Here is a 23,991-nt window from a genome sequence, read left to right as displayed (position 1 = left end):
TACATGTGCTCTGAAACATACCAGCGCATGCCCAATGAAGCATTGTATAAGTTATATTACCTCCATGTGGAAACAGACTAGACTGGATATTTCTGGCAATATTTGAAGATAATATCCTTAAGGAACAGAAAGAAGACATGCGTTGAATTGACAACAGAACTGGCAGAAGGCACAGGTGTCGTTGTCCATCTATCAGCAGTCTAATGCAGCTTTGACCATTGTTCCATAGTCCAATTTCTTTGTTCTTGTACATATTCTAGCCTTGTTCCCCTTTTTTAACAGAGGTATTCTTACTGCAACACATCCTTTAAGTCCTGATTTCAAGAGTGACCTTTGTAATGTTGATTTGATGGACAACGACACCCATGCCTTCCGCCAGTTCTGTTGCCAATTCAACGCATGTCTTCTTTCTGTTCCTTAAGGATATAATCTTCAAGTAATGCCAGAAATATCCAGGCCCAAAACGTGTCATTAGTAACCTCACCAGACCATCCAAACTACTTTTTTTTTTTTTTTTAGTAGTTTCCAGGTGGTTTTACCACATTTTTCACCCAATTTGAAATGGCCAATTCTATTTAGGCTCAGCTCACTGCTACCACCCCCACGCTGACTTGGGAGCAGCGAAGACGAATACACGCTGTCCTCCGAAACGTGTGCAGTCAGCTGCCCGCTTCTTTTCACTCTGCAGGCCCGCCATGCAGCCAACCCAGAGTTACAGCGTCAGAGGACAACGCAGCGCTGGGCAACTTACAGGCAAGCTCGCAGATGCTCGGCTAGTCTACAGGGGTTGCTGGTGTGCAATGAGCCTAGGACACCCTGGCCAACCCTAAGCTCTTATCACAAAACAACTATTTCTGAGCACATCACCCAGAATCGAACAAGAAAAGGATTGTAACTTGAGTTTTCTTCTCTGAATTAATAATTTTATTGCAATATTCACCACCAGGTGGCGGTGTGTAACATGTATTGTATACCCAATATATACCAATTCCCTATGCACCCTCGCTACAAATTGTGTACCCTTATCACTCTCTATTGATAAGGAGTACTCCATCTGCAATATATTTGTTCCCCCATTACCTTTGATGTTACAGCAGCTGTGCAGTTTTTAATTTGGAACATAAACAGATTTCAGCTTTCCCTGTTTCTTAACTGATGAGGGGTTACTTTGTAAACACACCAGACAGTTGGCAAGCAACCAAAACATAACAATGTATTGACTCAAACGTTTTCTCAAAAGACATGTTACTTCAGCCTTTAGTTGTGGACACGATATGAAATATCAATCCACAACCCACTAGGTGGTACCCATAAATTTATTCAAAATCTTTTGCAGCCCAATGCAACTCTAACAAATATTTATCATCTATAGCAGCTTGTTTTGCTGATAAATCTATTTTCCTGTAGAAAAATAAAAAATAAAAATAAAGCTAATATGTCTAAATAGCACAAACACACAAATAGAGTAAAAAGAAAAGTGTGTGTAGAAATACCAGTGTCAGTCACAAAAATGTCAATCAGCACGAACAAAATTGGTCAGTGCCACTGAACTCGCCCTAATCAGTGTACTTGAATCGGGAAACTGCAGCTCTCGATAAAGTCAAATCTGTATCAACCAACGACACACTAGACTGGCCTTTTAGACTAGTATTGACTACAGGCTGACCATAACAATCTCCATGTAAATCTGTCACCTTTTGTAGAGGCCTGACAACTATATTGTGGGGCTATGCAATGAGAAGGATTAATCAAACCTCCCTGTGTCCCCTGACTGCTGTTTGCTTGCAGCCCCTGGAGCAATGCAATTAGCTCTGTATAGGATGGCACAGTAGGAGTGTTTACACTCTAGCATTACATCTGTCCTGACAAACAGTAGTTCATCCGTCTGCTTCGGTCCTCTAGCCTGCATATCTCCTCTTCTCAAATAACATTGCTGTTTAGTGTGTCCAAGACTCTTACAATTAGTACACATACAAGCATGCTTACATACTTTCTGTATATATCCTGGTTTACCACAATTAAAACAGTTCCCCATAATTTGACCTTCATTGGTGACTACTGGAGACACTTTTGTTTGAACTGCATTAGGAGGGAGTGTATCTGCTATTGATTCCTTCCAGGCTAGAAAGGATTCATGAATATCCCGACCCACATTAGCATGGAGAGGATCTCTCTGCAAGTCTTGAGCATATGTCAGAAGCGAATGCCGACAAGCAAGTGTAACGTGATCTTTGTATTTATTAATAACCAGGTCCCAGAATGTAACATCGTACCATTAATTCAACACGCTGCGCAGCACCACAGTTACGGTTATATATTGTCGCAAAACTCAACAAAACTCAAGAACTCCGTAGGGTGTTGAGCTTCCTTAGGCATACATTCTAGCATTTTACTCATGTCTGCTACGACACAATATCTTGCAGCTTGGCACATTCATTGGCCATACAATTGGATCGTTAACATTAAGCGGTGGAGGGGGTGTAACAAGATCTGTTGGGACAGGGACATCATGCGGCAATGCTGCTTGTAGCAATTTACAACAATCTTTATCAGTACTTGATCCCTGTAAGGAGCTAACCTTACCAACTAATCTCACATGGTCCATTCCACATAGTCTGTTCCAGATTTTCCTTTTCATCAGATGTTTGTTGCTGCAAAAGTAGTCTTGTGTATAATTCAGCTGTAATCCTGTCCAATTTGGGCAGTTGAATTTCATTCACTTCAGTTTGCTTTAAACAAACTCCCCAATTTTTTTAATAAAAGGCAGTCAGGGCGAGCAGTATGTGGTCACCACTAGGGTACCAGCAATGGTAGCCCTAGTGCAGGGGGATATACAGTACTGTGCAAAAGTTTTAGGCATATGTGAAAAAATGCTGTAAAGTAAGAATGTTTATAGTTTATATTTATCAATTAACAAAATGCAAAGTGAGTGAACAAAAGAAAAATCAATATTTGGTGTGACCACCCTTTGCCTTCAAAACAGCATCAATTCTTCTAGGTACACTTGCACACAGTTTTTGAAGGAACTTGGCAGGTAGGTTGGCCCAATCATCTTGGAGAACTAACCACAGTTCTTCTGTGGATTTAGGCAGCCTCAGTTGCTTCTCTCTCTTCGTGTAATCCCAGACACTCGATGGTGTTGAGATCAGCGCTCTGTGGGGGCCATACCAACACTTCCAGGACTCCTTGTTCTTCTTTACGCTGAAGATAGTTCTTAATGACTTTCGTTGTATGTTTGGGGTCATTGTCATGCTGCAGAATAAATTTGGGGCCAATCAGATGCCTCCCTGATGGTACTGCATGATGGATAAGTATCTGTCTGTACTTCTCAGCATTGAGGAGACCATTAATTCTGACCAAATCCCCAACACCATTTGCAGAAATGCACTTGCTAGGAACCTCCACCATGCTTCACTGTTGCCTGCAGACACTCATTCGTGTACCACTCTCCAGCCCTTCGGCGAAAAAACTGCCTTCTGCAACAGCCAAATATTTAAAATTTTGACTCATCAGTCCAGAGCACCTGCTGCCATTTTTCTGCACCCCAGTTCCTGTGTTCTCGTGCATAGTTGAGTCGTTTGGCCTTGTTTCCACGTCGGAGGTATGGCTTTTTGGCCGCAAGTGGCACTGCTGGACATCTTCCGATTGCGAAGGGAAGTAAGCATGATGTGTTTTTCATCTGCTACAGTAAGTTTCCTTGGCCGACCACTGTGTCTACGGTCCTCAATGTTGCCCGTTTCTTTGTGCTTCTTCAAAAGAGCTTGGACAGCACATCTGGAAACACCTGTCTGCCTTGAAATTTCTGCCTGGGAGAGACCTTGCTGATGCAGTATAACTACCTTGTGTCTTGTTGCTGTGCTCAGTCTTGCCATGGTGTATGACTTTTGACAGTAAACTGTCTTCAGCAACCTCACCTTGTTCCTCACCCAGTTTTATTCCTCTTACACTGCTGCTTCTGTTTCAGTTAATGATTGTATTTCAACCTACATATTGAATTGATGATCATTAGCATGTGTTTGGTATAATTGTTTAATCATACACCTGGCTATATGCCTACAAAATCTCTGACTTTGTGCAAGTGTACCTAAAAGAATTGATGCTGTTTTGAAGGCAAAGGGTGGTCACACCAAATATGGATTTGATTTAGATTTTTCTTCTGTTCACTCACTTTGCATTTAGTTAATTGATAAATATAATCTATTAACATGTCTATTTTTGAAAGCATTCTTACTTTACAACATTTTTTCACACCTACCTAAAACTTTTGCACAGTACTGTATTCAAAGAATATGAATCAATCAAACTATCAATCTATTGATCTATCTATCTACATACACACAAAAATCCAAGGGAGTTGTATTTTTCTGAGCTTGCCTCCCGCTGATCCAAGGTTTAAGTATGAATCAGTGTTTATCAGCTCACATGGAATAAAACTTTGCCAGAGTTTCACCCCAATAAAAATGCTCACACTTGGCCTAACTTGAATGTGTGTTTCCTTCTGTCTCCTCCACAGACCTGCGCCGGATGACGGCTGGGTTCATGGGCATGGCGGTTGCCATTATTCTCTTTGGCTGGATTGTCGGGGTGCTGGGGTGCTGCTGGGACCAGGGACTCATGCAATATGTGGCAGGCCTGCTTTTCCTCATGGGAGGTGAGTCTTCTTCACAGATGAGTGTTATTCATAGCTAGAACACCTCTTGCCTGTGTAACCGGTTGTTTTATGTAATGCGCTGCCTTTACGGATTCTGACCCCTATAGTTGAAATGAAGTTAAAAGCTCTGTAGCCGGGGCTCCCGAGTGGCGCATCTAGCAAAAGAGCTCCACGTGAATGTGCCTGCGACAGGTTGGCGGGTGGATAGAGGCCCAGTGACAGACTGCAGTTCAAAAAAATAATACTTTTATTATAAACACAAAATAAAAGAGCACAAGGGCGAAAACAAAGATATTTAAACACCAATTTCAAAACACAAAAGCAAAACTACAAAAATAAAGGTTTCCAGGCTGGGCGATGCCCTCACTGGATTAGAAAATTCAAAAAACCACAAAACCAAAAACAGCAAGCACAACCATCTGCTTGCTTCCTCAGCTCCCTTCTCTCCCTAATGGGAAGCTGAGGCCTCCTTTTATGTCAGATGGCTGGGTGCTGATTGATCGTTAATTACTCCAATCAACCCCAGCCACCTGAACACAATAAACCCAGGCAGGTAGGGGAATTTAACCCCATCCCTGCCAATCTATATAGGGCAGAGCTCTGCTCTGCCACAGTGCCCTATAGTCTGGGGATTGCAGGTCGAGTCTATGTCACAGCCAACCGTGACCGGGAGATCCTAGGGGGCGGCGCACAATTGGCCGAGCGCTGTCCGGGTAGGGAGGGCTTAGGTCGGCAGAGGAATCAATGGCTCACCACTCATCAGCGACCCCTGTGACCGATAGGGCGCCTATGGTTCTGCAGTGGAGCCTCCAGATCTGTGTTGTCCTCGGGACTATAGGTGTGGTGGCCTCGCTGTGGATGCGCAGTGCAGAAAATGACTAATTGGCAGGAGCACGTTTCGGAGGACGCGTGCTCCAGCCTCCATTCCTCGAGTCGGCGGGGGGGGGTTGCAAGCGGTGAGCCAAGGACACAGATAATAATTGGGCACACTAAACTGGGGAGAAAACCGGGGTAAAAAATTGGAGATGACCAAATTAAAAAAAAAAAAAGAAAATGCTCTGTAGCCAAACTTGCAGACAAGCCTCTTTTACACATGGATTCAGACACTTGCTAGTATAATAAATGGTAATATGTCCAGTGACTGCAAAGACGTGAATACAGATGGTGTAGAAATAGAAATGTAACCATTACCATTTGGGGAGTGTACCAAAGCCATCGCAAGGCTACACTCACTGGAATGCAACAAGGCTAAGCCGAAGGCTACCTTAAGTGATACCATACAGAACCCCAGTAACAACTAGATAGCACTAAAAAAATGAGGAAGAAACTCACCTCTAATTATGTTGTAAGGGTCAACGCTGAAGCCATACTCGAGTTTCAAAGCCGGAGTTTTGTGGATCCATGACATTCAGTCGATAAAACCTTGTAAAGGTATGAGGAGTAGCCCAAACTGCTGCATTGCAAATGTCCTTGACAGATGCACCTGGAACAAAGCCCACAAAGTTGTCATGCCCCTGGTGAAATGGTACGGTACATGTGTGGTGCCTTGCACGGGTCGCTAAGGTACCCTCTGTATTGTACACTTGGTACGGTACCCTCAGTATGGCACCCGTATGATGACTTGCACTGTGTCGGTACAGTACCGATGCAGTCATGTTGTTCCCTGTTTGGCGGGTACTGGGTCGGGAATGGAGCTGGTCAGTGACCTACAGGCTCACATGGTTAGAATTAACGCAAGAAGTAGTATACAGGGATGCCCACCTATATAGCTTCTGGCAAACCCAAACAGTCAAAACGTATACAAGACTGAGGGAAGCCTGCTGTTAGAGCCCTAACAGCCTTCGTAATGGTGCTGCAAGCAGTCACCAAGACAGCAGCGAGAGACTGTGGCAGAGACTGCAAGCAGTCTGAGCTGAAGCATGTATCTCTGTCAACATGTTTACAGAAATACAGAAAAGACACACACACAAGAGAAAAACTCTCACAGAAGACAGTAATAACAATATTTAAATTCAAATAATAATAAAATCATTAAAAAAAAAAAAACTTTTATCTTAACTCTGACCAGTGCTAGGCAGCCTGTAAGGAGAGTACCAGTAGCCTACTCAAGTTGCTTGATCCCTGGGAAAAGGCAACAGTAGCCTCCAGCTTCACACAAGGCACAAGGCCACTGGAGGTCACAAACAGCAGGCTATGTGCAAAAAATAACGTGAAGTTAGTAACACTAAACAACGGAATACATATTGTATTAATTAATGTAATACACAATTAGTGAAATTTAGATGCAGATAAAAAGTAACAAGAATTAATCTGTCTATGGCTCTCCTCATCTAGATTCAGTCCTGTGAAAAGAAAAATGATGCCGGTATCTGTGCGTGCAGTCTTCTTATGCCCTCAGGAGCGGGCATGACTGCGTCACAGGAGGTGGCATGCAGCTTTGGTATCATTTATTCAGGTTCGGGGTCTTCACGAGGTAAACACCCATACGGTAATGGTTACATTTCATACTTGATAGGGAACAAATGTTTACTCTTCAAAGAAAGACCGTGAAATGAATAGCACTTCCAAGAATCTTTGAAGAAAAACTAGGCCTCCTCCACAAATATTGTTGCTTTGTTGAATATTCTTTCTCTACTTCTAACAGAACAGTACAGTTGCTTTGTCAGCTAATTCAACAGGGGACATCATGGGACTGTGCTTGTTCTTAAAAAAAAGGATCTACAGTGGAGCCTGTAGGTATTGATACCTTCAAATAAGAGTAAAAAAGAGGTTGGTGAAAAGAAGTGAGCTGCTGGTCTGTTTAGAAGAGATATTTCACATGCTATGACAAGTCCTCTAGAAGCTGTCATAAATGCAAAGGAAGTCATACCACATTTTAATAAAATTACATTGAATGGGTTTCAGTATTTAGTCAAGACTTTTCTTTACTAAGCCAATCATCCCAATAAAATGTGCTTCTCATCTGTTTCTCTGAGAGCTGCTTGAAAATGTTTTCTTCATGCTCAGATCTTGTATTGTGTGTCTATATTCTCAGCAGAATAAAAGGGGACCTTCGATATGTTAATAAAGCTAATAAGTGGTTGAACAAAATGGAATTAAGTATTATTTGGCTGAAAATTTTTAATAACTGTTTCTTAAGTGTAAAAAGTAGGTTTCTTAAGGGAAAAAAATAGGTTTCACTGAAATAATGAAGTGTGGAAAACTAAAAGATCACTCATAAAACTAGGTTAATTAGAAGCAAGTGCTATGTTGTTTATTACACTTCTAACCACAGAAAATGTACTGGTAATGTGTCCCTGTGTTTTTTCCAGGCACTTTCTGCATCATATCTCTCTGTACCTGTGTGGCTGGAATCAACTTTGAGCTCTCCCGGTACCCTCGCTATCTTTATGGGTTGCCTGATGACATCAGCCATGGTTACGGCTGGTCCATGTTCTGTGCCTGGGGTGGCCTGGGGCTTACCCTCATTGCCGGCTTCTTCTGCACACTGGCCCCCTCTGTCCAGCCCCTGCCCCGCTCTACCTGCCCTAAATCCAGGCCAGAGAATGGCACTGTCTGCTAAAGACATAGATCTAACAAAACCACCAACACCACAACCACCCTCTCCAAGCAGAGAGGCATCTGTTCTGGTTACCAGAAGGCCCTTTCATTCCTTATTTTAAGGGCCCCACTCAAGAACAAGATGGAAGTCTCACCTCTGACCTTTCCTGGCTATATATTATAAATTTATAAATATATACCTTTTTTTTTTTTTTTTTTTTTTTTTTTTTTTTTTTTTTTTTAAACATGTTCTGTGCGCAATTTTTTTTTTTCTTTGGGCAGTCTTTAAAAAGTATTTTGGGATATTGAGGTACAAAGGAGAGGAACCCATTCTAACCTCAAAACCAAGTCAGATTAATCAGTAAGGTCAAACAAACGACATAAGAACATTGCAACTAATGGATCTATTATTTCTTCCAATGTGTGCATTTTCAGCTGTCTCTAATGGATGGTTCACACTGAAGATTAACATGAGAAAAAATTAGGAGAATTGTTTTCTGTACACAATCAATTCAGAGGTTATGTATTTATTCAGCCTGGTGTCTGGCGGTAGATAGATATAATGCAGTACAATGTACAGTACAGTATGATGGGATGTTGTGTAAAACAGACTCCTCAGAACAGCCAGAGCTTTTATTTGTATGTACTGATTTTTTTAAAAAATAGGATAGACAAAATGGCATACACGGCTGAAAGATGGCTACCCTTTAGAACAGACTATTGGGTGGTCCGGATACAAACTGACTTCTTTAAAAACACAACGGGAGAGAAAAAGGTGTTCTATCCTTTCATTCATTTGGTAATTAAAAACTAAGTAACAATTTGTTAGACACTGTACTGAGGAATTCTGGGAAAAGTGAATACATTTAGGGTTCTTTTGCTTCCTTCAGAACGCTGTCATGGATATGTTTCTCCGATGTTTTGCTGTCCAGTAACCAAGGGAGGGTTTGACTTTAAATGAACTGCTGCTTTCTCTGAGTGAAAATGTATAACAGTGGACCTTGTAAATATTGTAAAGAATAGCATTGAGAAGAAAAAAAGAAGAAACAAATATTAAAAATTTCCATATACAAAAGTTTCCACTTTCCAATCTACTAATCCCATTCTTCCTTTTTGGAAAAAAATGACAATTTTCTTTTTCTTATTCTGTTCTGTGGGGGTATGTGTGCTATTTTTCATTACCATTTTCATACAGCATCTGGTTGTTGGTGTTTTACAATCTCTGTACAAAAACAAACAAACATTCAATTGTATAAATTAACAGAGAAAAAAAAGGATTTTTCTAATGAAGGAATTTAATGGACCAGAAAGCTGCAGTATCCTTTAGTTTATATTTGCTTTCTTCTGAAATGAATAAAAAAAGTCAGTTGTCACCAACAGAGAAAGCAAAACTGTTACACTGTTACAGTATGTAACAGTTAAACACTTTTTTGTGTCCAAATTATAAAAGACAGAGACATATTATGAGTGCAAAACCAAAGCAAATTTTCCTGGGAGAAATAAAAATATCATAAATGTATATGAAGCAATGAGGACTTATTAAAGCTTTTGCAAAAACAAAACAAAAAAAAAAAACTGTTCAAAGTTATAGTTGCTAAGGTTACAAAATAAGGTTCACGCCTTTAATTAGCTTTCAGGACTGTTTTCACGGCTCCCCTTATCATTAAACAGTGGAACTTTCATTTCTAATACACTCTCTTCACTTAGGAAAAGCATCTATTTACAACACTTTGTAACAGATCACTCCTGCATGTTGGTCTGTGCTTTCTGTGCTGAAAATGGAGGACCTGATTCTAAAGACAAAGGCACCATTGTTATTGACTGTCTCTGTCTTGACATCATCTCCCCTCCTCCCACCTATCCTAATTGCTTGTTTACCTTGAGCCAATCATGTTATTAAAAACTGGTTAATTTAGGTTCACTACCAGCAAAAGCCAAGTCCCTTAGAAAAGGAATACTCATATACAAAATACATTGCAATTTATCAGTGGAGGGAGGGATTCAATAGAAACCAAGTTAATGTGACAAAACACTCCCACAATGAACATTCATAGAGTTGTGAATGTAAAAATCAACATTATGCTACTGCTAAGCCTTAAATTTACTTGGATAATCAATATTGGATTGGGTAAAATATTATTCTTTCTTTGAAAAAAAGTAAGGTTTTCTTCAGCATATTTATTAAGACATTTGTTCTCGATTGCAAACCAATATGATTTATCCTGCTTTCATTTTTGTTTGATTTCTGTATTTCTCTTTTCCCAGCCCACAGCTCCAATAACTTGGAAAGCCAGCCTCCCAGTGCAGTCCTTGTTATCCATGCCCTGCAGTCTTCAACCCAAACCATCTGGCTACACCGTGCGTAACTCTTAGACCACTGTCCCATTCCCATCCTTTGATTAATTATAAGACCACACCCCAATTTAAAACCTTACTCACTAGGCCACTGTTTCATTGTCTCACAGCTCAACCACAAGGCACAATGCCTCCCAGTCCATAGCTCCAACCACTAGGATACACTGCCAACCAGTCCATAGCTCTAACCTTTAGGATACACTGCCTCCCAGTCCATAGCTCTAACTACTAGGGCACACTGCCTACCAGTTGTTAGCTGTAGCCATAAGGCACATTTCCATCTAGTCTATCAGCTTTAAGTACAAGACCACACTGTTCATGCCTCAGTTTGGATCCCCATACGAGTTTGGCAGAGTTGGAGTCTACAGACTACATAGTCCTAACTGAACTTTAACCAGTCTCAATACAAAAACATATCCAGAAGCTTCTATTTTGGTCCTCAAAGATCCCTCAACTTTCAACTGTGAGCCTCCAGGGATACTGCAACTTTTGTTTAACAAATATTAATAAATAACATTCTGTCAACCTATTACACCAGTAGTGTGTCTGTTAAGTAAAAAAAAAAAAAAAAACAATCCTGAATATGTTCAACTGTGGAATGTAAAACTGTACAAATAAACTGTCATTGGTGTGTTTTACTTGTGTGCATAGTTTAATCAATATATAAGCTTATAAGATGTTACCTTTCTTTTCAGCCTCAGGTTAATATCTATATATGAGAGTAAGGGCAAAGCCACATTTTATACAGTATACAACTAGCAAGAAACACCTTAGTTTCAGCTAGGAGCAAGAAAAGTAATTTCTTGGTGATTTTATACTATTATTGCTTTCAGAAAACAGTATATATTCTAATATCATATCTCATAAAGCTAAGCAAGAATTGTTTAAAGATTATGCTCATATTAAATAATGGTTGCAAAGTAGGACAAATTACCTTAAAAATGAACAAAATTGCACAAGTGCACCTACATAGGATTCAATCAATCCAAATGGAAAAAAATAATAATTTGGCAATAACGTTAATTTCTGCAAATATTACTTAAAGCAATTCCCTGTCTTAAAAGTAGTTTTTTTGTGAACTTGACAATGTTATCACGTCAACTCACTTAAAGTTGCAGTTATCAAAGTCCCACTTTGTGCAGACTATAAGAACACGTTTTGCTTTCTGAGTGGTATAGCACTATGGTATGGAAATTGCACTTTCAACCTTCTATAGCTACAAATAATACAGGAACATGTATATATCGCTCACAGAGTGATGTAGTGGCAATCAGGTTTTAAGGGGGGAGAAAGTTTGTGTCCCTACTGCTTAAAGTCCAGTACTTTTGGGAAACTTAAACAAGTCTGCATTCTGATACAGCAGTATGTATGAGAAAACACCAATGAATTATTTATCTCATAGTAACTTGATTGTCCATCTTCATTGCAGTTTCTGTAGCAACCAAATCTCAAAATATCATCATGGATATAAAACAAAGAAGATTGAGGTGGCTAGGACACTTACTCTGGATGGAACAAAATCATATCCAGAAGGTGTCTTTACAATGGACACCATTAATTAAATTTGGAGCACTCTTTTTAGTCAGATTCATTAGGGTGTTGATCAAGGTGGTGTACTTGGGGATGAATCAGCAGTAATAACCAGCTAACCCCAAGAGAGATCTCACCTAGGACTTGGTTTTCGGGATCGCCACGTCCGTCAAAGCCTAGACTTTGGTGGCGACGAATTTCACCTGCCCATGTCCCATAATAATAATGTCCCATAATAAAAATAAATTCTTCTTTGGCAAATGCACATTTACCCAAGTTGGCTGTCAGCCGGGCTACCCTCAGGGACTGCAAGACGGCTGTGACCCTAGCCAAATGCTCTCGCCAGGTGGAGCTGGAAATCACCACATCATCAATATACGCTGCTGTATATTCATGATGTGGGCGTAAAACATGGGCCATTAGTCTCTGAAAGGCAGCAGCCGCACCATGTAGCCCAAATGGCATGGTTGTGAAATGAAACAGACCATCAGGGATAGAAAATGTAGTTTTCTCACGTGATCTGCGGGTTAAGGGGATCTGCCAGTATCCCTTCGTCAGGTCCAAAGTCGAGATGAACCTCGACGTTCCCAGTCTGTCGAGAAGCTCGTCGATCTGAGGAATGGGATATGCATCAAACTTGGCAATAGCATTTACCTTGCGGAAATCAACACAGAAGCGGTTGGTGCCGTCCTTTTTGGCCACTATCACAATAGGACTGCATCACTCGCTCCTGGAAGGCTCAATCACCCCAAGCTCGAGCATTACCCATACCTCTTTGTGAACGCCACCTCATCGACTTTCCTGGATCTGGTAGGGTCTCTCTCTAACTGTGATACCTGGGGGAGAAACAAAGTCATATTCAACAAGATTAGTTCTGCCGGGCACATCAGAAAAAACATCACAGAATTCCTCAATTAACTCGTGCAGATTTCTCTACTGATGTGGGAATAACTGTTCCCCCATCAGAATGGTTTGTATGCTAGAGGCCTCTATACAGGGTCCAAAATCTTCCTCTACCTCACCTGGGGCTATAAATAAGGCCTCCCTTGCCTGCCAGGGCTTTAACAAATTGACATGGTAAATTTCCTGTTCATTGCGGCAGTCGGGCTGCCGAATTTCACAATTGAATTTCCCTATAGCCCGAATCATCTCATATGGACCCTGCCATTTAGCATATAGTTTGGATTCCGTTGTGGGGAGAAGCAGCATTACCTTGTCTCCTGGTTGAAAGGTCAGAATCCATTCATTTTGGTTGTAAATGCTGTTGCCGGTGCTGAGACGTTTTTAGATTGTCCTGGGCCAAACGACCGACCAAATCCAGAAGATCATGGAGTAGGAGCACATGCTGCACTACGTTTTTGGACGAGTCTTTGTGCTCCTCAGCTGTCGGCCTTACAAGAACTCAAAGGGGAAGAACCCTGTTGAACTCTGCGGCACCTCTCTCACTGCAAAAAGGAGGTAGGGAAGGAGTGCTGCCCAATGTTTCTGCTCTTGGTTCACAAATCGTCTCTGCTTTAATGTTTGGTTAAAACTTTCAACCAAACCACCCAACTGTCCGGATGGGACGTATTTTTAACATTTTATACACTTGCTGCAGCGTTCGAGACAGAAAGTTAGTCCATGATCAGTCAGTATCTCTTTGGGGATCCCTACTCTCGACATAATCTGCACTAGTTCTTTGGCTATTGCGCAGCACAAGTGGATCTCAGTGGAATTGCCTCCGGGTATCGCGTTGCATAATCTACCACCCTAATATACGCATATACCCAGAGTCAGAAGGTAGCAGAGGGCCCACTATGTCCATTGCAATGCGCTCAAAGGGGGTGGAAATGATTGGCAGTGGGACAAAAAGGGCAGGGCACACTCGATCCGGTGCTACTCGTTGGCAGTCTGGGCATGTGGCTACATATTTCGACACTTCGCTATGAAGCCCTACCCAATAAAATCGAGCCAACATGTGTTCCCTCGTCTTGTCGGCTCCCAAGTGTCCTGCAAAGGGGATGTCATGCGACTGCCTCATGACCTTGGGCCGACACGACGGGAACCATAAATTGTGTTACAGGCTGTCCTGTGCCCGGGGTAGGGTTTACCCTATAGAGTAATTGCCCTTTGATAATGAAGTGTGGATATACTAGCACCTCAGAGCCTTCAACATCCTTACCTTCAACAGACCGGACCTGTCCCCAAACATACACAAGCGTGGGGTCATTTTCCTGGTCCCATACTAGGTCCACTCTTGAGCCCCACATGTGCGGTTTATTGAGAGGGGCCAGAGTAACATCTGCCCTGCAGGGTGCAGTAACCTCACCCTCTCAGTCACACTGCACACCGACTCCCTTCGAGTGGGGTTTGATACCATCTGCACTCTCCCCCACCAGCCCCCAGCCTCATTTCAGAGATGCACCTTCCCATTTTTTGATCCGTCTCTCTTTCTTTGTTTTCCTAGGTTGAAAAAGGGAAGAAAACAGTTCAGCTTGCAGGGGGAAAATCTCACCAATTGTTTCCCCTGCTTTGTCTGCCACAGTTACGCATGCGGTCGGGACTGCCTTTTGGATTAATTGCCGATCCTGTGGCCAGTCCCGGCACAGAATTACGGGTTGGGGTTTTAGGATGGGCTATGTCGCCGTATCCCCATGGATACAGGAGATCACCACCTTGCCTTGTGGCCGCCAAAACACACCACCTGATCGAATTAAGGTCTGTGCACACCCCGAGTCCACTAAAGCCCGGGTACTCACATTACCAACCATTACATCAATAATACAAGGCCCCTCTCGACCATTTCCCTGTTCCTTACCTGCCTCAGATGCCAAATTGCACGTTCCACGTTGCACTCCATTGCTGAGGGGCACAGGCGAGTGATGTGTCCAGGTTCATGGCACCTAAAACAGATGATCGGGGCAGAAGGCACTAGAGTTAGCGGTCTGTCCCGCTGCTGATAAGGCAGCGGGTCGGGGTAGTAAATCTACCCCAGTTAGGAGCCAACCGCTGCCTCCATGGTGAGGAGGTGGGTCGGCCCATTGGGGTCAGAGGTTTGGCCGGTTAGGGTCCCAGAGGAGGAGATGTTAGTGGTGGTGCTGCGGGCGTTGCTTCTCGGCTGGTGAGAGGAGGAAGAGGGGTCAGTAGTCTTGATAGAAGCCCGGGAGTCCCGGTGTTTGGGTTGTGACACCATACCCAGTCCTATGTGTCTGTGCCGACCACATGGCAGAACTGCTCCAAGACCATTGCCTCGCCTATCTGTGCACCGGTCTTTTGCACAGGGTTGAGCCAGTGCACCGTGTGGTTCCTGAGTTTCTGGACGACCACCCTGGGGCGGGTCTCCAGTGGACTCCGGTATTCCCGGAAACACATATAGTGTGTTTCCCCCGTGATGTTGAGGCGTTGGAGGATGGCCTGCTTGACCAGGTCGTCCTGGCTGGCCTTTTTTCATCAGCCATGGCTTGGTAGGCTGCCTGAGCCTCTCTGCTCAGGCAGGGGCCCAGTTGACTAGCCCAGTACTCCCATGGCCATTGCGCAGTGGTGGCCAACCACTCAAAGGCAACCAGGGGTCATCCTTCTGCGCCCATGCCTTAGGGGGCGCCATCACTGGTACCGCTGGTGAATGGTTGGCGTTCACGAGCCCGACCCTCTCTATTAGCGCTGTGTATCTCTCCTCTCTCTGTCTCTCCTCCGTCTCCTGTCTCTGTTCCAATGCTTGTAACAGCGCAGTGAGAATGGCAACGTCCATCTCCCGTACTGATACCACGGTGTGATGCAGATGCTTCAAACAAGGACAGACGCAAAGTTACCCTACAATGGGTATCGCCAGCACCAAAACAAGGAGTTACAGTCCCGAAATAATAATACAAAAACACAGACAAAACACAAATAGACACGTCTCCAGACAGTGCTCTTAGTGTAGGTGCGGTGCTGGAACAGTCATCTTGGTTAAGTGCAGGTGCGGTGAAGTCCCCAAGGCTGCAGCTCCCAGCTCTGTGCTCGATCAGTCTGCCGACAGAAAACACACAAGGTTGCAAAACAAACACCCACTTAACTCTGTCTCTCAAAACACTGTCCTCATTTCCTCCCATCAACCACAACAAAGGAACCGATCACGACGTCAAGTCCCCCTGAAGTACCCATAGCCCCGCCCTTCCGATAGCTCGTTCAATCACGTCTCCTCCAATTCATGAATGAAACTTCGATTACCATACTAAGGCAATGACTCCTGGTACCGTGATGTCGTCCCTTTCATGAATGGCTGGCTTCCGACTGCCCCCGGAATGAACTGCCAAACCATTCAGTACAGGGCACGTAATTCCTGCTGTGCAGTGCTCTCACAGGTCGAGAGGGAGATTGTTGATTCAGATTCATTCGCTCTTTGTCACAGTCCCACACGCATGTTTGTTTTACACCAAGATTCAATTCGATAGTGTTAACTACGTTCAGTTTAGCCTTCTGTGTACTCTGTTATATCAGAAGGCAGGCATGATTGGCTTACCAATTTGTTTACACTGCCTAGGTAGTTGCCAAGCCGTACTTCAACTATAACTCACAGCAGTGCTTTCTGTATCTTGTCACAACTGACAGGCTGGCAGGTAAGCAATCAGAAATCTGCTTTTCACAGCAGAGGAAGCCATGCAGAGGCACGCTGTGCTGAATGTTAATCAGCAACCTTTTAAAATCAATTTGAATAGAATGCTTATCGATAATAGTTGCTGCTCCAATTTCCTCCAGTTTTCTTGGCTTTTAGTGCTATACTTAAACTGCAGACATTTGAATCATTTGGGTAAATGACTGACAGCAATTTGATGTGCAAAACGGTGAGATTCCCATTTTTCAAATCCACATTATAACTTATACAGTAGCTCAACACATTTAGATATTTACATCCATCAACCTAGCTTGAATTGTTCAAGAAATATCCTGTTAACAAGGATTTCTTAAATATGTAACAAGTCTCTGTAACAGTGATTCAAGTACAATTACAAACTAAAGGATTGCTAATCAAAGCTTAAAATTAATTTATGGTTCCCTTTTATTACGTTGAGAATCTTTTGGTTCTTTAATTCTGGATATGCAATTATTTTAAATAACAGAAGAAAAGTCATGAATGAAAGAACTTTTAGCCAGTCAGTGCTTGTCTGGTTCTTAGTAGCTGATTGATCCGATTCAGCATCAAAAACACTGGTAACTCTTACCATACTCTCTCAACTCACCACGTCTCCACTCAATTTTCACCGGTGTCCTCTGGTTCTGGTTTCTTTGCTTTGCTTATGGTATTGGCTAGGGATAGCTTTGTCAACTCCTTTTAGGATTATAAAACCTTCAATCCAGTTTCCCCTAACCCTTCTTTGTTTCAGACACAGTATATTAGGTTCCCTGTCTTCATGACTCCTTAGCCCTGTGACTAGTCTGGTTGAACTTTGCCGACTCTCTCCCTGGTAAACACAATGCTTTAGATAAACTGCCTGCAACCTGGTATATTTGTCTAAACTATTGAAATTTGACCAACAATATGTGAAGTGATTAGGTAGCAGGAAGCAGCGATAACATTTCAACCCGGCATTGCCCTTGAAATATCAGAATATTACAAAGTGGTAAAAAAAAAAAAAATGGATTGGTTAACACTCCTTTAAAATGGTTAAATGTAATATACATATATATTACCTATCATACACTCCTATTCAAATAGTAGTTCGATAATTATATTCAAAATCTGCTTAGCTATATAGTTTATTTATTTAGCAGATGCCTTTATCCAAGGCAACTTACAGAGACTAGGGTGTGTGAACTATGAATCAGCTGCAAAGTCACTTCCATAATCTCATCAAAAATGACTTTCTCAGGGTCACACAATGAGTGAGTTAGGATTTGAACCAGGGACCTCCTGGTTTCAAACCCCTTTCTTTAACCACTGGACCACACGGCCACCTATCCCACAACCTCATGAAAATGTAATGTTGGCAAAGGGCCAAGCTACAGAATTAATTCCTTATACAGAAATATTGTCAAGTGTCATTAAATATGTATGTTTTTACTTTCCCACTGTTTGCACTCCTAATGAAATAAGTGAATCACCCCTTTTCTTTATTAATATTAAAATCACAGTTTTCTTAAAAAGAAAACTTAAAAAATTTGGGATCGCACTGAAGTTTAAGCTGCTGCTTTCCGGTACCTCATCACGTCCAGTGAGATTTCAGCTAGACCATTGGAACAAGTATGTTACGTTCCCTGCTACATACAAAGACAAATATATAAGTCTACAAGTTTAACACATACAGACTAGTTCAAGATTTGCAGTTAGCAAAGACATGGAACTCCAGGTTTGTGTCTGTGGCTGGAGCAAGGCTACAATGGTCAGGGGTTTGAAGATTCATCAAGGGAGAATGAAATGCTTGAAGGAGAAGGGACAAGGGCCTCGCGAGTCAGTCAAGTCAGTCGAATGAAATCCAGTAACAGGAAGCAAACCACAGTTCGCAGGATATCAGCACCCCTGTCACAGACGTGAAGAGGACTTGCGTGGATACAACTAGTGATGAACCTAATGATCCTTGCGAACCAGGTCAAACGAACCAGCGTAAGAGAGAAAAGAACGTCAATGGGCACAAGCCTGGAGTTAAACGGCCAAGAGCTTGTGAGAAAACTGTGTGGGACACAGTAAACACAGATCTCTGTTTTACTTTGGAAAGGTTAAATGGAACAGTTGAAAAGAAGCTGGATAAATTTGGGGACATCATCTATGCATATGAAAGCGAGAGGTTTGGAATTGAAAAAAAGGAAAGTACAAACTATTCCTGGAAAGTCTATATGGCAGCAGGCAATTGAACGCTTAGTTAGAGAAAGGAGGCAGTTGAGGAAGCAATAGAGAAAAACAGAACAAAGTCAGAAGGAGGGACTCAATCTGTTACAAAGGGTCATAAAAGATAAGCTTGCAACATTGCGCAGTGCTGAACGCCTACGGAAACGCTACAAAAATCATCTAAGTTTGAGCTGGGGAAATATTTGGAGGAAACACAGATTTAAAAAGGCAGGAGCCTATATTAGTTCCTTCAGATATCCCACCTATCAATCCACCCGAATACCAAATGGAGGACTGTGCACCTAAGTGGAAAGAAGTAGAGCAAGCTGTGAAAAAAGCGAGGGCATCATCATCTCCAGGGCCTAATGGAGTTCCACACAGAGTGTACAAGAGTGCTTCAGGAGTTCTATGAATCCTGTGGAAATTGATGAAAGTGGTATGGGAAAAACAGGTTGTACCAAGAGCATGGTGCCGAGCAGGTGGAGTCTTTATACCTAAAGAAAAAGATTCTACAAGCATCGGTCAGTTTCATCCTATTTCCCTATTAAACGTAGAAGGCAAGATTTTCCTCAGCATTATTGCTCAGAGACTGTCAACCTACCTATTAAAGAACAGCTTCAATGACACTTCAGTACAAAATGCAGGCATTCCAGGTTTCCCAGGATGTTTAGAACACATCAGCGTAATCTGGCAACAAATTCAATCAGCAAAAAAGGAGAGGAAGGAGCTCCATGTAACATTCCTGGATTTGGCTAATGCATATGGTTCAATGCCACATGAACTTCTTTGGCCAGCATTTGATTTTTTTTTTCAGCGTACTGATGACAATAACAAATTTAGTGAAAGCCTACTTTGGAGATTTGCAATTTAGTTTTTCAACTTCAGAATTCAGCACCTCATAGCAATGCCTAGAAGCTGGAATAATGGCAAGATGTACCATTTCTCCACTGGCTTTTACCATGGCAATGGAAGTAATTATTAGGGCATCAAAATGGGTAGTGGGAGGAGAGCGCTTGGCTTCTGGAATGCGACTACCACCAATTCGAGCATACATGGATAACATGACAACAATGACTACAACAGTAGCATGCACTAATCGGTTATTGGGCAAATTAACCAATAACATTGAACGGGAACGAATGCAATTCAAGCACACTAAATCAAGGAGCATCTCTATAATTAAAGGTAAAGTAGTAGATAAAAGGTTCTACATTAATGGTGAGGCAATACCAACAGTGTCCAAGAAGCCAGTGAAAAGTCTAGGGAGATGGTACGACGGGGATCTAAAGGACACAGTTTGTGTGGGATAAGTTAGACAACAAGCAGTGGAAGGGTTGAAGAGCATAGACAGCAGCACTTTACCAGGCAAACTGAAACTCTGGTGCTTTTGGTTTGGTCTACTGCCAAGACTGCTGTGGCCACTGACTCTGTACGAGGTTTCCTTGACAACAGTTGAGAAGCTGGAAGCTTTAATCAGTTCATACGTCAGGAAATGGTTGGGAGTTCCACGCTGCCTCAGCAGAGTGGGACTTTATGGTAAAGGAATACTGCAGCTACCAACCTCTGCTATAACTGAGGAGTTTAAGTGCGCCAAAGTCCGACTGGAAATGACATTAGTAGAGTCACACGACAAATGCGTAAGGGAGGCAGCACCTGTGTTGAAAACTGGAAGAAAATGGACGGCAAAGAAAGCTGTGGAAGATGCTAAGGCTGCCCTTCGAATCGGAGATACTATGGGGCAAGTTCAGCTTTCAGTTTTGGTCTCAGTTCAGCTCCTCCTACACAGCATAAGGCAACCCCAGATCAACGGAGGAAGCTGGTAGTCAATGAGGTGTAAAAGCAGGAGGAGAGGATCAGGTGTGTAAAGGCCATTTCCCAGGCCAAGCAGTGAGAATGGATGAGATGGGAGAGTGTGGAACAATGAAAGATCGGCCAGCAAGACCTATGGACAATGGAACAGAGCAGGATCAGTTTCCTCATCAGATCAGCAAAACATGTTCTCCCATCACCACAGAACCTAAACCTCTGGGTGGGTGAGGATCCCTCCTGTCCTTTGTGTTCATCACCTGCAACATTAAGGCACATTTTGACAGGATGTAAGGTGGGTCTTAACCAAGGACCGTTTACATGGTGCCATGACCAGGTGCTGCGATGTTTGGCCTTAGCATTGGAAGACAAGCGTAACCTGACCAATAAGTTGCCACCAGTTCCATCAAAGCATTACACACAAAAGACAATATTTTTCCGTCCAGGAAAGCAACCACCAAGAAAAGGTGTTAAAAACAAGCCTCGCCCAGGACAACTGGAAGCTGCTAGAGACTGGAAGATGCTGGCAGATGTTGGTCAGCGGCTTATTTTTCCAACTGAGATTGCCACCACTATCCTTCGGCCAGACAGTGCCATGGGAAGATGCTGTGGATGAGGCGTATGAGAGGAAGAAACTTCGGTATGCTCAACAAGCTGCTGAAGCAGAACAGCGAGGATGGTTTACAGCTAGTTTACCCAGTAGAGGTGGGTTGTCGAGAATTTGTGGCACAGTCTACAACCTGGTTTCTCAAGAGACATTGGGTTCAGTGGCCAAGAGTTGTATCGCACAGTGAAGAACTTATCTGAAGCAGCAGAAAGGAGCAGCAAATGGCTGTGGTTGAGACGGAAAGATTCTGGATGGGGATCTCAAGCACAATAGAAAGAAAGCAACGCTAATGTACAGGTAAGTAAGCTGGGCTGAGCTGAGTCGGGGATGGAGGGGGGTGATGCTGGGACGTCAGAATCACTGTTGAGCCCTCTTGAGGTGTCGTGGGCTAGTCAACGAAATACCGAGGATGGAAGGTGCCCACTTGAAAACCCCAGAGATGTACCCTACTTAGCTCAATCCAGACAGTTGTCATGCTGATGCACTGGGGAGACCACACTGGGTTGGGCCCACTAGGGGGTTAGCGTCCGCAACACAGGCTAAGCGTGTCCATCCGTTTTATTCGACTTATCTCATGTAATGGAAAATCATGGATGAACGGACAGACCAGGTTATCCATATTCTAAGATTCAGTGAGAGTCATTTTTTTTTTTTTTTGTTAATATCTGTATAGGTCATCCAGAGTAAAGGAGGACAAGACCTCCTGTGATGAGATTGGTTAATTAACCAAGTTTCACCCAAACATATGTATGTCTCTACCAGTGTCACCATGGTCACACATCCCCTGCAGGGATAAGTAAGACAGTACAGGAAGTCATTTGTCCAGGATTAAGCAGCAGGTTAACTTCAATAAATTATTGATGTATTTAAAACAAAAAAAATTTTGACTCATATTAAACTGCTTTACTAAATTCAAAGAAATGATTTTCAAAACAAGAAAAAGGGGGACCAGGGGTAATTTTGCTAATTAATGTCACTAAAAGGTAAGGGGGAAAAAGGGATCTATACCCTTGGTTATCACCCATTTAAGCTGCCTGAATTGCTTGTAGAAGTCACCTTATGTTACTACAGAATGTGAAATGACGCACCATTAAACATACACGCAATAAGCCTCCTTTACAACATTCAGATAATGGTCTGCTCTGAAACTGGGATGAACACACACATTGTGAAATGCATTTATACCCACTGTGCATTTTTGTATGTTTAAGGCGTGTCACCTATTACAATATTTCACAGGGAATCTCAGTATTTGAACTCAATGGCTTACATGAGCTAAAAAATAAACTTCCCCTGTCAGAACCCATTATACAGCTCCCCCAAAATCCTTTTGTCCAGTGTTATAATCCACCTCTGCAATCAAATGTAGATGATCTACTAATGCACCCTGGGTTAAAGCAAAGATTGTAACTTAGGTGGAAGCATATCAATATGTTCACATAGCTGTTATATTTCTCTTCCCTTCCCTTCCCCATAACAGGGTTTTTGTGTACATGCAAAAAAACTTGCCATAGAAAGGGCAAAAAAAAAAAAAAAAAAAAAAAAAAAACCCCAAAAAAACACAAAACATCAAGTTTTATCTTTTATTTAAGATTTTAGTTCCAGATCTGCAAAGAAAGAGGTACATTTCCTTGAGTTCTTCATTTTTAACTTTTTTTTTTTTTTTTTTTTTTTTAACATCAGGTTATACCCATGGTTATCTGCTTCCGTTTTTTAATGAATACTGAACAGTTGACAGGAACCTACACAGTCAACAAGGCGGAATTAAGGAGACCATTTAAAAAAAAAAAAAAAAAAAAGTAAGCTCTGGTGGGGATAAAAGCTTGAGCTTCTGGCAGATGATGTCACCCCCTCCCAAAATCCCAGAATGCACAGCTCCAGTAAGTTGAATAAGCGACACTGGCAGAGGCAGATACATTTTTATTATTTCTCCTAGTTGTTATCTGAACAGCCTTTTTTCTTTAAAACATTGTTTTATTCTAGAAAGGTTATTTTTTCTTGTTTTTAGCTAAAGTCGAAATTAAAATAAAATCAAATTTCTGTTCCTTTTTCTTTTTATGCAAATCACTCCCAACTACATGCCCTTAAATAATCAAATTTCCTTTAAATCAGTGTTGCATGCCAAACTCATAATGGAACAGCCAAAAAACCCACAAAACTTTTTCAGTTTACCATCCCATCATTGTTAGAAAATCGGCTTTAAAAAAAAACCAAAAAAAAAAAAAAAAAACAATAAAATCAGGGATTCCTATAGGCCAGGTTGCTGCTCTGCTTATAATAAATTTGCATTGAGGATCTTAGCAGACAAAAACACCAGACTTATACTGTCATTGTTTAACTCTGTGTGTTATCCCAGCTTACCCTTTATGCCTCAAAACATTCTGCAAGCCACGCCCTTTTTACAGCTTTAAAAAGCTTTATCATAGCAAAGGACTGCAAAAAGCCCCCTGCAGGGGATTTCTTCATACACAGAATTTTCATAATCTTCAAGTTTTTTTTTTTTTTTTTTGGTTAGCTTTTAAGTCTCAACCTCGTATTACTTAACCCTGATCCCTGTTCAGTTAACGTCTGGTTGATCCATATCTCTGTTTAATTAGTTCTCAACAACTGAGCTTAACGAGCAAGCTGCTTACCGAGCAAGCTGGAATAACCCTATTATATATATATATATATATATATATATATATATTATATATTATATATATATATATATATATATAT

The 23,991-nt window shown here is 42.0% G+C and overlaps 1 protein-coding gene across 1 annotated transcript in view; it reads left to right on the top strand.

Moving 5' to 3' along the window:
- The window catches only part of LOC121319595 (transmembrane protein 178B-like), a 199,227-nt gene extending 190,815 nt beyond the window's left edge, over positions 1 to 8,412 (top strand). Inside the window, exons 4-5 of the mRNA XM_041257185.1 lie at positions 4,514 to 4,651; positions 7,963 to 8,412. Coding sequence (XP_041113119.1) covers positions 4,514 to 4,651; positions 7,963 to 8,213 — 389 coding nt within the window. The 3' untranslated portion in view covers positions 8,214 to 8,412. The remainder of the gene's footprint in view (positions 1 to 4,513; positions 4,652 to 7,962) is intronic.
- Positions 8,413 to 23,991: the final 15,579 nt, after the last annotated feature.

The sequence above is a fragment of the Polyodon spathula genome, chromosome 8 (assembly GCF_017654505.1).
Source record: "Polyodon spathula isolate WHYD16114869_AA chromosome 8, ASM1765450v1, whole genome shotgun sequence".
NCBI classification, from domain to species: domain Eukaryota; kingdom Metazoa; phylum Chordata; class Actinopteri; order Acipenseriformes; family Polyodontidae; genus Polyodon; species Polyodon spathula.
Note: the sequence above shows the minus strand (reverse complement) of the source record. Positions and strands in the feature narration are given on the sequence as shown.